The sequence below is a fragment of the Akebia trifoliata genome, chromosome 2 (assembly GCF_017979445.1).
Source record: "Akebia trifoliata isolate Shusen 1 chromosome 2, ASM1797944v1, whole genome shotgun sequence".
In the NCBI taxonomy this organism is placed as follows: Eukaryota; Viridiplantae; Streptophyta; class Magnoliopsida; order Ranunculales; family Lardizabalaceae; genus Akebia; species Akebia trifoliata.
Window position 1 is genome coordinate 31,066,880 of NC_141376.1, and position 16,694 is coordinate 31,083,573.

Below are 16,694 nucleotides of genomic sequence, written 5' to 3' on the forward strand. Positions count from 1 at the left end.
ATAAAAGTCTAAGAAGATGGGAGTCGAAAATCTGACAAAAACGTTGAAAGTCGCATTTTGTTCTTGAACCCACAAATTAGATTTTTATTTATTGAGATTTGAATTTTTAAACCATTCCCATTATTTTCAAATAGAAGATATTTTCTTATTTTCATTAAATACCTTAAAGAAATACATTTATAATGTTTTTATTGAAACTAAGTTGTTGAAAATGTATGTGCTGAAAGGGAAAAACAAAACTGAAAACAAATAAAATTGGGACTTTTAACATAGGGTTAGGTGATTGAGCTAGTTCGGTCAATCGAACTCAAGAATTGTTGAGGCGATAGAACTCAATAATTGTTAGGTCAACCAAACCCAAGAGTTTTGCATCTTGGACTTACACATGGGGCAATTGGTCAGTCGATCAAGCGAAAGAGATTTGTTGTCTCATTCAACGATTTTTTCCCAAATTCGCCTAACTTTTCAAATAAATAAATTTCAAATCAATCCAAAAAAAAAAAATTATATCAAAGAATTAATTTTAAACATGAATTTATAAAATAAAAAAATTCCTAATTTATAACAAAACAATGTATTGAAAACTATGACTACTAGGAAGATTTAGAATTTATCTACCTCAGATTTATGCCAAGAAAAATTTGTAAATAACACAAAAGATGGAGTTGGGTTGAAGAATCCATATCGAATGTCGTCGAAAATCCTAGTTTTTAATTTTTCCTCGAAGGTTGTGACGATTCCATCATTTTTCTTCTATGTCGAAGCCTAACAGATCATCTACATAGATTAAAATTAGGTTGAACGTTGGATGACACTAGGGTTTCTTTAGGATTTTATTTTAGAAGAGGAGAACATGTGAATTGTGAAAAGAAATCTAGAAAATTTTTGTGGGTTTAGTATTTATAACGTCGTAGAAATGTAACGGTCATTATTAGATTTATTTTATTTTCATTAAAATGTCTATGTACCGGACTTCGATTTTTGTGTTCTTATAATCTATTTCGATTAATTTGTCGATGCAAATCTAATGTTGTAGTTGGATTTGTCAAATTCAAAATCTAGAAAAATTTTCTATTTATTTAACGTAAGAATTTTATTGAGATACGCGTAATAAAAATCTTGGGCATTACAAATCTACCATCTTGAATTAGTTATTTTGGAGACTCGATCTCTTTCGAACGAGATCAATTTCAATTTTTTCTGTCTTTTTTAATTATTTTTTATCTTATCAAAGTAGGTTCATATCACATATGCCCTAAAGGTAATTTCTTCTTTGTATGGACCATAAAGTTTAGCCAACTCGTTGTAGGGTGACTATGATGGGTTATTTATACAATTTTCCTTTGATGGAGGAGAGATTGTAATCTTGGTCTTTACAATAATAATGAAAAGATCTCATCATTGCCCATTAATGTCGGCAATCTTGTTGAATAACATAAATATGTTATGTTCTTTTTCCTTTGATTTGTGTTTTATTGTTGTCATCATTTTTTACACATATTTTTTTATAGGCTTTCTTAACCTTCTGATGATCTTTTTCTAAACGCTCTCATAATAGAACCGTAGATCCTTTACTTCGGGATACATAAGAAAAAGATAAATGGTTTTGTAACTGCCTGGTAAGGATGTCAATGGGTACCCATTTAACCAAAATCGAACCAGAACCGAAATCGAAACCAAAAAGTCCGGTTCCGATTCACTTTTTATTGGAATCAAAAATGGAACTGAAACTATTAGGTTATATCCAATGGGTACCCGGAACTGATTTATTTTGTTACTATAGATTATTTAAGGTATTCTCTTATATCAAAATTAATGTATGTTATGTAAAATTCTTCAATTTTTTATATAAATTATCAATTGGAGCTTAAAATGAGCTATATCTTCTAAATTTCTTTCACTTTTAACTAAGATAAATTTTTATTTTTAAAGAAAAATCATTAATTTGTTTCTTTAATATGAAAAATTATAACTAAGTTAATATGCTAATTTTTTTAATTTATAATGATTTGAAATATTTTTTCTCATTCGATTCTTGAGAACCGAAACTGACGGGTACTCGTGTTTTTTCGCGGTTCTGAATCTGATTCCATTTATTTTGGAATCGGACTCGGAACCGACAAGAACAAAAATCAAAATAAATATAGTGGTTATGGTTCTAAGTTCCTTAGGAATCAACCCATTGACAACCCTATTGCCAAGTCAGGGAGCGTAAAGGGGAGTTTGAAAAAAAAGATTATCCTTAGACTTTTTTTTCTTTGAATAATGATTTCCTGACACCTCCCTCAATCATACGGTCCCTGTCGTGGCATGTGCTAGAACCACAAATTTTTTCCTCAGGATACACACCTACATAAAAAAATTTAATCTTATAAATAGACCTAGTAGGGGATGTCACAATAAAATTGGATTTGACAATTTCGTTTGAACTTTAATCCGTTGTAAACACATTTTGCGGTACTAAATGAAATTGATCCTTCTACTCTAGTATAACTTGTGTTCTACATGTTTATTGAGAATATAATATTTTCCCATAGGACAAATATTCCCAAATTGGGAAATAAGTTATCCCTAAAAAATTGAGGTCTGGGCTATAATCATTCTCAAAAATACAATCGAAAATTTCTCAACTCTCATTTGTGGATGCAGGAATAGCCCAAGACCATGCTCACACAAATCTCATCATATATATTTTCATATTCTCCATTGACTTATTCTCTTCCCATGACACTAAAATGAAGAGTTGTGATAATATGACGCCCCTCTTTGATATACGCCCCCATCACAAAACCATAGATAGTTTGTCTTAGGATACATAAGGAAACAATTTATGATTATGTGTATCCCAATGCATATGATCTATGGTTATGTGATGGTTGTCCCAAAAGGAATACCAAAACTATAAGTAGTCTTGCATTTTGTTCAAAAACTGTGATAGCTAATGTAAAACATTTAATTTCAAACCCATAATGAAGGCAATTAATCTTATACTAAAGCCTTAAATATTCCCTAATAACATATATAAAGAAGAAAAATGGATTTCTAATTGATTTATGGTAGAGAAGGGAAGATAAAGATGTCTTGCTCACACTTATTGCAGATAAAGATATGAGGAACATCTTCAGTATTTGTGATCTGAACACATCGATTATGTTGCAATAACTCGCAAATATCGCATGAGATCATCTTTTCTCCATCATCTTCTTTAGCTCCACAAGGGCAATCAACGATACAGTTATCTTTCCCAATCTCATAAATTCCCTTAATATCAATTCCCTTGTCAATAATTGTCCCACCAATAACCAAGCTATTACCTGCTTCAACAAACCCCAACACCAAATCCGACTCCTCAGCATGAACATCTATAACTGAGTCAGCAACAAAGCTACTTAAACCCCAATAAGTCTCTTTAAAACTTCTCTCTACTTCCATCTTAAGCTCTCTAAAGGTAGCATGAGGAGGCAAAATGATCAAGTTATATGGTGGCAAAGCTTTCTTTTTTCCTTCATCGTAGTCGTTCTCGTTTCTCAATGAAATCGTGCATAGAAGCTTCAAATTTTTCACTCCACCCAATTCAATTTTCGAAAATAACTCCCCTCGATAATCTTTAATAAGATGTTTGGCATCAAGAATTATCCTTGAAGCTATTTGAATCGCAGAAAATATCCCTGTGGTTAGTGTCGGCATCGCTTCTTTGAAAATGTAATTGTACAAGTAGTACAAATCGTTCATAATTTGAACCCTCGGCATCTGATATCGATACTTCATTGTAGGATCACTTAGAGAGAAACCTTCTTGACTTGAATACATATTAGATATGTCTTGCAAGCAATATTCTAAAACTTTGGTCACTGGGTTCACGGTTCGATGAACCACATAATTCCCCACAATATGGTTTCCTAAAGATTTGAGAACAAAATCAAGTAAACCCGTATCACCTATGTAGACACGAGCAGCATCCCTTACTTCTTGCCTTGAAACCCACCTAAATTCTGCCTTCTTTAAAGCTTCAACAATAACTCTTGTTGCCATTTCAATTCGCTTCAAGGACCATCTACAAGTTGTTTCTACTACACTTTTCGAATAATCTGATGTGATGTAAGTCTCTAATGGAAGTCGGCCTTTCAATTCGTGCATGAAACGGAATAATTGGCCTAGTGTTGACAAGGAATGGCCAGACATTGTTTGGTATCTAGTGAAGATGATCAGGATTTCGTGATTTAAGATATTAAAGTGTTGAATGAGTAGGCATAAGGGGATGCTTTGTATCCCCTCTATAGCTTTTTCGTACATTGGGCGAGTGACAGCAAAGCTTCCTCGACCGAATTTGTAGCCCCAATGACCAAACCAGGGTTCCCCAAAGGCTACCCCATGAATTAATCTCAAATCCATACTTCTCTTCTTTGCAATGTCAGTCACACTGACTTTCCTGTAAATTTATAAGCACAAGAAATAACTTTAGCAATTCCTAGACATGTAAAGAAGGTCGCTATATACACAAATTAGGAGCATTATATAAAGGTGCATGAGATACATTAAAGTGAAAATTACTTAAAGGACCCAGGCGGAAGGATTTATTTCTAATTAGTCCCTAAGTTTTAGGACTTCTCCTAATAGTCCATTTAGTAAAAACAATTATTTTCAAACAATCCCTGAACCCCACTCTAGACATTTCTTACAATTGAAATGTTGAAACTGCCCTAATCATTTAAACTCATCATTTTTTTCCAAAAAAAAAAAATGAACTTTTGGCATCCTGGTCGATTTTCATTCTGATGGAAAGGATTTGAGAAGGAAGAAGAAGTCATTTTCAAGCATTTTGAAGATGTATGTAAAAAAGCTATGATTTTTTCAATTATCTTGCTTCGGTTTTAGATGAAAATCGATCAAGGATGCTCCTTTGATTTGAAATCATCTACACAAATCATTATGTCAAATTTTTAATTGATATTTCCTTGTGTTTTAGTTGGAAAAATTCAGAAAATAAAAATCGTTGGGTTTTACCAACGTCAAGCTCACCACTTTTTATTTTTGAGTTCAACATTTTTATTGTCGAGCTCAACATTTTAAAAAAAATGTCAAACTCAACAATAAAAGTTGGCGAGCTCGAAAAGAAAAAGTGGTGAATTCGATAATAAATAAAACTGGTAAGCTTGACAGTAAATAAAAATTGTCGAGCTCGATAATAAAAAGTAGTGAACCCCACAATAAATAAAACTGGTGAGCTCGATAGTGTAAAAAATTTAAATCTCAATTTTGTTTTTCATTTTTTTGTTATCAATTGTCAAAATAAATCAAAAAATTCATTAAAATGTTCAAAATTAGAAATATATCATTTTCATCCATCATTCATGATAAAAAAAATTGTCATAAATTATTATAATCACCATTGAAAAACCTAAGTATATGAAGAAGATGAAAAAATGGTTAGTTTGGGTATTCAAAAATATTATAAACTGAGATGTAGAGCTTAACATGGTACAGATTTTATCCGAAATCCAAGTGATCCAAATCTAGATGTAACGGTTTAGTTTCATCAAGTATATCCGAATTAAAATATGGTTCGAATATGGGTTGATGTCTCTTGACCCGAGTCCAAATGAGATATTACTTTGCAAGTTGTATTGTTATATTTTTTAAGACATCTTTCATCAACCAATAAAAGTTGGGTATGTTGGTCAAGGCCTCTCTCCAAAATGGAGAGGTCTTATATTCAAATCACATTTTAGCAATTTTATTTGAAACAATATCAAACGGTTTGACATTATCTAACCCGACCAACCCGAATCAATTAATTCGGTTGGATTGGATCCAATAAAAAAAAAAATCGGATATGGATATGAACACACTCATATCTGGCACGAAACCTATCCCTTTTAAACCCTATTGAGATGAGGTTGTGAGACCATTAAGAAAAGAAATTTTTACTAAATAGACTATTTAACTAACCCCCAAAACTCAAGGATTATTTAGAAAGAAATCCTTCCGTCCAGGTTCTTTAAGTAATTTCATTACTTTTAATAACTAGTTGTGTATCTAATAACAATATGAAAAGTTTTGGTACATTAGATTGGTTTTCTTTTTTTGTTTTCTTTTTATGACAAAGCAAGTGGGTTAATAGTCAATAATTAGTAGGTGAATGTGGGTTTTGAACTTAGATTGTGATATCTACACTCATTGACTTTAACCAATTTTGCTAGATGACACTTCAACCGAGCTGTGTGGATAACATTTAGGGAGAGATTTGAGTATTTCTAATTTAAACTAAAAATTAATAGCACTTGAGCCGGTTTGGTTATGTGGAAATAAAGGCTGATTATAGTTTTGGTAAGACGTAATTTGCAATTTGAAGATTCTAAAAGAGAGAGGAAAGAATAAAAAAGGACTCAAATTTGTAGTGAGAGTAAATATGAATTCATTATTAACAAAATATAGTGTCGGTTAGAACCGAATGGCTAAAAAAAAAAAAAAAAAAACTTTAATTAGACCTCAAATTTTTGCAATAAGGCTTTCATGATGATGATGGCAAAAGAAAAGCAGAACATTTATTTGTTTTTGTTTATATAAGATATTCTACGCTCGTCGGCATAATCCATTGCACCCTTGGTCAGGCTGGCCTCTTCATGGGCCCACCAGGGTTGGCTACATGGGCCTATACATGGATACAACACTCACTGGAGGCAAACTACAAAAATTAATACAACATTGTTTTAAAACTCTTCAACTTGACTATAAACTCATTCGAGTTGACTCGACTCGATTGAATTTTTGTGGATTCTTCCCTAGAGCTCATTTAAACCTGTCTCCTAGTCAACTCAAAATTCATCAATTGAACTTAGAAACTATGCAAATTTATGGGTTATATCAACCTTTTTTGGGGGGAAAAAAAAAGGTAAATCTTGGTTATTAGAATATTATATATATTTTATGAATAGTATGGGTGCCGAGTCACCAAAATTCAATGTGCGAGTCGACTTTTCCAACTTTCGACTCGATTTTTTCAAGTTTCAAAATTATGAATATAGCAATAAGATCAGGCCTAACCTTGCTCGTAACCCGGTGCATATTCGATCCCAAAAGTCCATCAACTCGCTCCCGGCCAACTCAGATCCCTTCTCGATCCCGTTAATACATATCAAATGACCAAAACCATTGGAGTGCAAGACACCATGCAAGAGGTGACCCTGTAACTCTACAATATTGGGCTTCATCGTCACATCCGATCTTCTGTCATCGCCTTCACAGCTCGAACACACCGTCATTACCAGTGCGGTTTCCTTTGAAGGCAGCACAAAGTGAAATCTCTCGTTGCAGATAATGTGGTGCCCCCAGCCTGAGCTATAGAGTTAAATAAATATTTCATTTTTCTAATTTTAGCAATAAAAATAAATAACATAACAAATTAATTAAAGAGTATTTTAGAAGCACTCCCCTATAAAATTGGTAATATTAGGTTTACCCCCTTCCAAAATGCAAGATTAGGCTTACCCCCTTGACCGGCAGTCAACGTTGTGTTTCCTTGATGATTTACTGATGATATTTTGATTTTTTTTTTTCAAAATTCTCTTTAAATACCTAAATTACTAAATCAAAATTTCGAAAATATCAAAATTTTCACTGTGAAAACGACATTGACTTACAATCAAGGGGGTAATCTAATCTTACATTTTGTAAGGGGGTAAACCTAATATGGCGAATTTTATAGAGGGTTATTTCTAAAATACCCCTAATTAAACTGTTGACTAAGGATTATCAAAGTCCAACACTTATGGATAATGGATTTGTCCATGGTTGATCCCAGAAGTCTAGTTGAATATTATGAAAATATGGGCCTTGTCCATTGGGTTTTTGTGTTTTTTTTATTATATAAAAATACCTAATTTTTGATAATTTAAAATTTTGATATCTAAATAAAAATATTATTTTTTGCCTAATCATCCCCTAATCCACCTTATTTATAAAGAATTATAACTATTTTCAGCATAGATATATGTAAATTAATAATTATGAATCGAGTTAAATGGTTAATCTCATCCAAGGTAACACGACTTGGATGAGTCAACTTGGTACCATTGGGAGCAGAATACTAAGTTTTAAAACAATGTATTGGACTCAATGGTTAGAAAACCGGACAGCAATCAGAGGTTTGACTGGGTTGAACCAGTTTTTGTAATAAAATGATCAAGATCAAGATAAAAAAAAAAATCAGGGTTTTCAATGTAAGCTTTGGGTTTTACAAATTGAAAAATATTTTTTTAAGAAAAGTAATTGAGATTTAGAATCCCGGATCAATCAATCACACGAAAGAAATTTTATTTAAGACATTCTCAATTTACAAAACTACCCTCATTAGATTTCGTGCGATTGGTCATCCGAGATTATGAAAAATCTTATATTAACTTTTCTGTAAGCCAAAGAAATAATCTCTACAAAAATCATAATATTTTGTGAAAAAATTTTGTGCTCACAAAATTCGGGATCCACCAATCCCATGAAGTTGTATACATTGAATGGCATCCCCAATTTTCAAAATTAGCCTTGTTAGGCTTGAGGTGGCCTAGAGAATCTTATGGGAGCAAAAAAATACTCATTCTGTGAACTTTCTTGTGGTACACAATTTTGAAATCTTCTCTTTTCAAGATAATATTTTCTAAAGGAAAGTATAATTTCATTAATAAAAAATCTTTTAAAAATATTTATTTAATGCCATATTTTTATAACATTCAAAGAAGGGGGAGCGGGTCTTCTGCAGAACTTTTTTCCTATTGGTATACGTAGTGAATTTTGACGGATGAAAGGCTGTCACATCATATAAAAATAATAATCCATTATTCTAAAAAATGAAGTTTCAAAAATCATCCATTTCAAAGCCTTTGATCATGCTTAAAAAATGTTTTTTTTTTCCATATATTTTAAAGATCTAATCTACGATCGGATCTTTACATGGCTGTGATGTTAGATCTCGTTTTCAACATTTCATTCTCTACTATTTTAAATTGAGTCATGCTCAGGTGACACAAGGCAGGGGGGCGCACGGGTTACACATCTAACTTGCTAATTCACACATAACCGTACATGCTTTTCAACGAGATACGAGTAAAAATTAAGCATCTATGGTTATGTGCACGCCACCACGTCAGATATGTCCCCCCTTGTGTCATTCCAGCATTAGTGCTTTAAATTCACTACAGAGAATTGTAAGAAAAAAGTATTATCGAAGATTTACTCCCTAAGACTATATTTGAATTTAGAGAAGTGGAGAGAAGAGAAACTCATTAAAAGAAGAGAAGAGAAGAGAAATTCAATTTCTCTCCACGATATTTGGATTGATAAGATAGAACTTGAGATAATTTTGAAATTTTAAAATATCTTAAAAAAGATCTAGGGCAAAGGTGTAATTATAAACTATTTTAAAGAGTTTCTCTCCCTTTCTCTCTTCTTTTCTTCACTTTTGAAGAAAAACAAAGTTCACTTTTTTTTCTCTTCTCGTCTTTCCGGTTCTTTTCTCTCCACTCTCCCCCCCACACATTGACAATTCAAAAAAAAAAAAATGGAGAGAAACTCATTTATTTTCTCTTCTCTTCTCTTCATTTTTCTCAATTTAAACACAATGTAAAAGAGGAAATTAGATAAAATTCACATACATTTTTTTAATATTATGTATTAAATATATAAATTGGTCCAATCAAATCGAATTAGGTCTGATTGCATTTAACAAACTTTTGACCTGACATAAAGAACAATCTCCTCCATCAAATTTTGATACCCATTTCCAAAGGATTTGTATGAGTACGATGAATACAGATCAACTTTCAACAAAAACAGGTCATCATAAATAAATCCATTGAATTATGATTTAAAAAAAAGGTGATTTCCACCACTCCACATCAATATTTGAAATATACCTCCTATATCAATCAAGTCGTGCTAGAGTGACCTCGGGATTGATCTCGATTCACACTTTGTCGATGTGGAGGTGTACAGACAACCATAGATGCTTTTCACTTTTATCTTGAAGAAAAACATTTATGGTTCCATACACCTCTACGTCAGGAAAGTGTGAATTAAGATCAATCCACCTCACAAGTATCTATCATATGAAAAAATTTATAATAAAAAAAAAAAAACTCAATATTGGAAATCTTGTTGAAACACGTAAATTATGTGTCCAATTCTTTCTTATATTTTTTTTATTTGTTGTCATTTCTATATCGATTTTCTATTGGATCAGGATACATAATGGTGTCCAATTCCTATAGAATAAGAACGGTGTCTACGTCGCACATTTTGGTTAGACTATAAAACACAACAGACTCCTAAACAAGCTGTTTTCTACTTAACACGCAGCCCAATGTATTCTATCTCCAACCCAAAAGTGCCACATAGACACGGTTTGTTAGATTTAAGAACGAGACAGCGATAGGGTCGATTCCATTGAATTCTTAAAAACGACTCTGACGAATCAACTCGATTTTCAGACGAGCCAATGAAACAACCGATTCTCTATGAAAAACTCACTATATGGCCTCCGAGTTCATTCCAACTCGTCCGATATGGAAATTGGATAAAAAAATGGGAAAAAGTTCTTCAACACAGAGAATATACCTACGTATTGGCAATGATGGCAATGACGAGTAATTGATTCCTCAATCGGTTCTTCGATTACAAACAACGAGATATGAACCGAAGGATGACGATGAAGTTCTAGTTGGAATGACCAACTCTTCATTCCACCACATAAATTACTCTCAACGCGTGCAAATTCAAGAAGCTTTTTCATATTATCACGAAACGGTCCATTTAAACCAACCGGGTTCCCTGGTTCACAAAAGCTCTTGAACCCAAAAACCCTCTCTCCTCTCTTCCTCTTCTTACAACCTATAAGATTCAAATTCGTCATTTGCACTAATAGAAGAAAGAAAGGTGAGAGAAGAGAAGAAGACAAGTTTAGTTACATATAGAGTAGAGTGCAAGAGAGGATCACACACTTAGTGCCTAGAAATTAAATTGGTGAGGAACAAAAAGCACCTATTGAGTTATCAAAATATGTTGCAATAAGCATGATTAATTCAAAATTGAGTCCATGGGATCGAACAAGTCCTTTCGACACAATCGCTAGGTTTGAAGTAAATTAATGGAACCATGCGTTTGTTCATGTTTACTTTTGGAACCAATCGTTCTGCTTTGGCCTCCGATGTTAGCTGTGTGTGAAGTAGATTTAGAACACAAAGATAACAAACAAAAACGCCGTATTTATTTGTTAACCGAATTTAAACATTTTAATCAGTGTTTTAAAATTTGGACCGGAGCGACGATTTGACCAGGTCCAACCGGATTTTTTTAAAATTTTCGGTTCGATTCCTTGTGCAAAGTTCAGGTTCAACCGGTAAAAACCGGGTATTTTAATGGAACGTCTGTTGGCAAAAATGAAAGCAAAGTCGCGGTTTTGTAGCATAGTATATGATAATTACTTCTGAGTAAATCTAACCTTACTAACTTAGTAAGATTTTAAATCTTACTGGGAACTCACCTTTTGACATCAAAAAATGATCCAAGAAGACACAATTATATGGATTTACAAAAGAAGAAAAACTTCACTTAAAAAGATTATTTTTTACCATTAAATTTGAGATTAGTAGTCGCCCTTTTTCAAAATCTTGGATAAGCCCAAAAAAATTAATTTTTTGAATTTTTTTTGGGTTTGAGCATTTCCTTGAAATCTAGAAGGTTATGGTATTGGATTGTTTGGTAATCCATTTTAGCTCAACTACCAATATTAATATTTTGAATTCTTCTTAAATTATGTATATAATTTATTTAATTAATGAAAATCAATCCAACCTAGTTGACCCTGGTCAAACTAATTAATCAAAATTCTGGTTAGATTATTATTAAGAAGCCAAATGCTTCACCTTATTCATAAATTATGTGTGTTTGAATACAAATACAGTTAGAGTGTAGGATGTGTACAACAAACTCTGTTGATGAAGATCCCTTAATTAAAGGGATGAAGTGAGTATGACTAGGATGATTGTTACATGATTACAAAAAAATGTCAAAACAAATCTGAAGTGTGGAAATATTCCAAGAGTGCTCCTCAAGTTGGAGCATGGATGTTAATCATGCCCAACTTGCCAATTAACATCCGAAAGCGATCGCGTCTCATGGCTTTGGTGAAGAGATTTGCAATTTGTGCAGAAGTATGGAGATAAACTGGTTTGAGTAAGTCAGCTTGAATCTTTTCACGAACTAGATGGCAATCCAACTCGATATGTTTAGTGCGTCTATGGAACACTGGATTAACTGCGATATGTAAAGCGGTTTTGTTATCACAATGTAAAGTGATAGGATGATCATGTGAAATGCTAAAGTCCATGAGAAGATATTTTAACCAAGCGAGTTCACAACTGAGAAGGGCCATAACATGATATTCTGCTTCAACTGAAGAGAGGGAGACAGTAGATTGCTTCTTTGTTTTCAAAAATATTGGGGTGTCACCAAGGATAGTGCAGTAACTTGTAGTAGAACGATGTGTCATAGGACAACTAGCCCAATCTGAGTCGCAATAACCAGAGAGTTGAAGTTTACTTGAGGAGGATAATAATAATCCTTGACCTGGACTGCTCTTAAGGCATCAAAGAAGACGAGTAGCAACATCTAGATGCGGTTGGCAAGGTTGCTGCATAAATTGACTAAGAACATGGACAGTGTCACAATATCTGATCGGGTCATAGTCAAATAAATGAGGTAGCCAATCAATCTTTGATAAACAGAAGCATCAACTAAGAGTTCACCATGAGTAGAAGACAATTTTAAGTGTTGCTCCATGGGAAATTCAACAGGACGAGCTGATAGACCAACATCATGTAGAAGGTCAAGAGTGTATTTTCTTTGGCTAAGAAAAATGCCTTTGGAAGAATGTGCAACGTCGATACCAAGGAAGTAGTTGAGGTAACCCAAGTCGTTGATGTGAAATTATTGTCGACGTGAGTCCTTCAATGTGGAAATGGCCAAAACATCATTGCCTATAATGATAATGTCGTCCATAGAAATAAGAACGTGAACTTGAAGCCGTCTAGAAATTTTACTAAATAGAGAACAATCAACCTTGGATTGGGTGAAACCTGCATTTAAAAGACTAGTAGAGAGCTAGAAAAATCAACTCTGTGAAGCCTGTTTTAGACCATATAGAGACTTGTGGAGTCGACAAACCTTATTGTATCTAGTCGTGACAAAGCCTGGAGGAATTTTCATGTAAATTTCCTCCTCAAGATCCCTGTGAAGAAAGGCGTTGTTGACATCAAACTTGTGTAAAAGCCATTGTTTAACATAGGCAATTGCTAAAAGGTATCGTACTGTCACCAATTTTTTTATAGAAGCAAAAGTTTCATGATAATAAAGACCTTCTATTTGGGTGTAGCCTTTTGCAACGACACGTGCTTTGTACCACTCAATTGAACCATTTGGATAATGTTTAATTTTGTATACCCATCAACAGTCGATGGGATTTTTACCGGGTGGTAAAGTAGTGATGGTCCATGTGATTGTCTTCCAAGGCATGAATCTCAATAGTCATGGCATCTCTCCAATGAGGAAGTTTTACAACAGAGGTGAAAGTTGGTGGTGTGACATGAGAAATAATTTCAGCAAGAAATGAACGATGTTGAGGGGAAAAATGATCATAAGTCAAAAAAATGTGATAAGGGATGAGACGTACTTGGCAACGAATGAGATGATGCAATAGGAGAAATAGTGGTGTTAGGGCTATGGTAATCTTGAAGGTAAGAAGGAGGTTTGGTGGTGCGTATGGAATGATGGACAATGGGAAAGGTAGGATGGGTGGGTGGAGAATGTGAAGATGAAGGTGGTGTAAAAGTTGAAGGTAGGGATGGGTTGAAGTCATCATCAAGGGTAGGGAGGGGAAGGACAGGTATGGGTAAAAGGGGTGATAAATTCTTATAGGGAAAGTGCCATCCTGCTCGCGAAAATTGATTTGGTTTCAAGGTCATAAATTGATATCCTTTTTAGGCAAAAGGTTATCCAATGAAGCTGTCTGGATGAGCTCGTTTATCAAATTTGCAAGTAATATTCGAATTATGAGCATAGCAAAGGCACCCAAATACATGTAAGTGATTGTATGTTGGGCATAATTGAGAAGGACCTCCTAGAGAGTTTTACCGGATAAAATGGGGGTGGGAATTTTATTTATCAAATATGTGGCAGTGAGAATGCAATCACCCCAAAAGGTTAAGGAAGATGAGCCTGAAAAAGTAGAACACAAGCAACTTGAAGGAGATGTTGGTGCTTGCGTTCAGCAATGGCGTTTTGTTGAGGGGTTTTGACACAAAAATGTTGATGTATTACACCATTATGGTGGAAAAATGATTGTAGCTCAGAGTGAAAAAATTCAAGACCATTGTCTTTGCGAATTTGTTGGATTTGGCAATTAAATTGGGTCTTAACAAGATTTAAAAAATCTTATGAGAAAAAATCAAGTCTCCAATTTGAAGCGTATTAATAAATCCAAGTGCAACGAGAAAAATCGTCAATAATTGTAAAAAAATAGTGAACACCCGATAGTGAAGCCATTTGATAATCACCCTAAATGTCATAATGAATTAGACAAAAAATGTGATTTGTAGAAATAGAACTATTTGGAAACAGACGTCTAGTGTGTTTTGCCAAAGGGCAAACATTACACTCACATTTATTAACATTTGATACATCAAGAAACAACTTGGTAAGTAACTGAAGACGTGCATGAGAGGGGTGTCCAAGACGACAATGCCATGTACTAGTGAAGTCTGTTGGGGAAGAGGCAAAATTAACAGAAGGGCCGTCAAGAAAGTAAAAACTGATAACTCAAGAGAGGAAATCTCTCCTAAGATTTCTCAAAGACCATCGGTTTGAGAAGACTCAAAAAAATCAATTCACGTCACTTAATTATCTTTATATTTCCTCCCTAAAATCTCTCTTATCTTGATCACTTGTTGCCTATTTTGAATTCTACAGCTTTTGTATTTTAAATTTGATTTGTAACTATCCCATAATTTTAGGATCTCATGATTGTAATTCATTCTATAAATATTTAGTAAATGAATGAGAAAGGTAGGAAAGATATTTTCCATCAAACTCTTTTATGGTATCAGAGCCCAAAGTCTCACGACTTTGATTTGTAAATTTTTTTCCTTGATAATCTGTTTTCATGGCAACTTCTTCAAATCTCTCCGCGCTACATTGGTCTTGATCAAACTTAATCGAACCAACTATGCCTTATGGTTGGCACAATTTTTACCTTTTCTTAAAGGTAACGAATTATTTGGCTATGTTGATGGAACAAAGCCATCTCCAGATCAACATCTTCCGGGTACTAATGAAGCTCGTGTGGAAAATCCTCTCTATCATACCTGGCATAAGCAAGATCTACAGATCCTCGGTTGGTTCAATTGTACCTTGACTCCACAAGTGCTCTCTAGTGTTGCTCGTTTCACTACATCAAAGGATGTTAAGCAATTTCTTGAGAAACAATATGTTTTCTAGTCTAGAACTCATATTTTATAATTGAAGACTCAACTTTAACAGACCAAGAGAGGTAATTCGTTCATTACTAAATATCTTGATAAGATGAACATTATAGCTAATATCCTTGCTCTTGCTGGAAAAGGAATACCTGGTGAAGAACTGATTGAAATGATATTAAATGGTGTTGGTCCTGCTTATGAAAGTATTGTTAATTCTGTGCAAACTAAAGATACTTTTTTCTATCTTGATGATCTCATTGGTCTTTTGTTGAGTACTGAAATACAATGGAGAAACACAATGTTGTCTCTCTTGAACAAACCACTACTGCTTTATACACTCCAAAGAACAAAAATCAGTCACCATCTTATAATAATGCACGCCCACCACCACCACCACCTGGTCTACCTTCTCATGGATCTCGGATTGGTCCAAATGCACCTTGGGTTCTTTTTCAAATCTATCCTCGCATAAGTCATATTGCAATCAATTGCTATCATTGATTTGATCACTCCTATGAAGGGTGGGTACCGACAAAGAAACTGGCTGCTATGATGGTATCTTCATCTCGATCTAGGAAAGCTGAAACATGGATAACAAATAGTGGTGCATCCACACATATTACTCCGGATTTGGCCAATCTCTTACTTCATGCGTGTACCATGGCAATGACAACGTTGCAGCTGGAAACAGTGAAGGTTTAAGAATTTCTCATATTGGCTCCTCTCAATTTAAATCTAATTCATCTATACTTCATCTCAATAATGTTTTATGTTGTCCTTCCATCACTACAAATTTGCTTTCGGTTCATCAATTTACACAAGATAATAATTGTTATTTTGTGTTTCATTCTAATAGTTTTTTTTTTTTTTTTGTGAAGGATTCAAGAACGGGGAGGATGTTTTTCTAAGGGAAATGTGAGAATGGTCTATACCCTAACCGGATTCCAAGAGGTTCATCTAGTCCTCGGTCATTTGCTTTCATCGGTTAACATGTTGTTGCACCAGTTTGGCATTAACGCTTTGGCCATCCAGCGTCTATAATTTTGCATCATTTTTTTTCCAATAATTCTCTTCCTCTGAAAGGAACTGTTAAGAACATATAAGAAGGTGTCTTTAGATTTAAACCTTTAATTAGTGTAAATATTTCAAATACCTCATGAAGTCATTGGTGGA

The 16,694-nt window shown here is 33.8% G+C and overlaps 1 protein-coding gene across 1 annotated transcript; it reads right to left on the reverse strand.

Annotated features, from left to right (window-relative positions):
- Positions 1-3,051: 3,051 nt before the first annotated feature.
- On the reverse strand, positions 3,052-10,900 carry MS1 (RING/FYVE/PHD zinc finger superfamily protein). Its single transcript, XM_086417411.1, has 3 exons — positions 10,606-10,900; positions 7,045-7,333; positions 3,052-4,429 (listed from the first exon to the last, which is right to left on the reverse strand). The coding sequence occupies exons 1-3, from the start codon at positions 10,898-10,900 to the stop codon at positions 3,052-3,054; spliced, it is 1,962 nt and encodes a 653-aa protein (XP_086273537.1).
- Positions 10,901-16,694: the final 5,794 nt, after the last annotated feature.

What these genes read in the sequence shown, in the direction of transcription:
- MS1 (XM_086417411.1), bottom strand. Translation starts at nt 10,900, where the DNA reads ATGACGAATTTGAATCTTATAGGTTGTAAGAAGAGGAAGAGAGGAGAG. An exon ending in CCATCATTGCCAATACGTAG is followed by an intron (nt 7,334 to 10,605) that starts GTATATTCTCTG and finishes TCTATAGCTCAG; the next exon opens with GCTGGGGGCACCACATTATC. An exon ending in TGCACCGGGTTACGAGCAAG is followed by an intron (nt 4,430 to 7,044) that starts GTTAGGCCTGAT and finishes ATAAATTTACAG; the next exon opens with GAAAGTCAGTGTGACTGACA.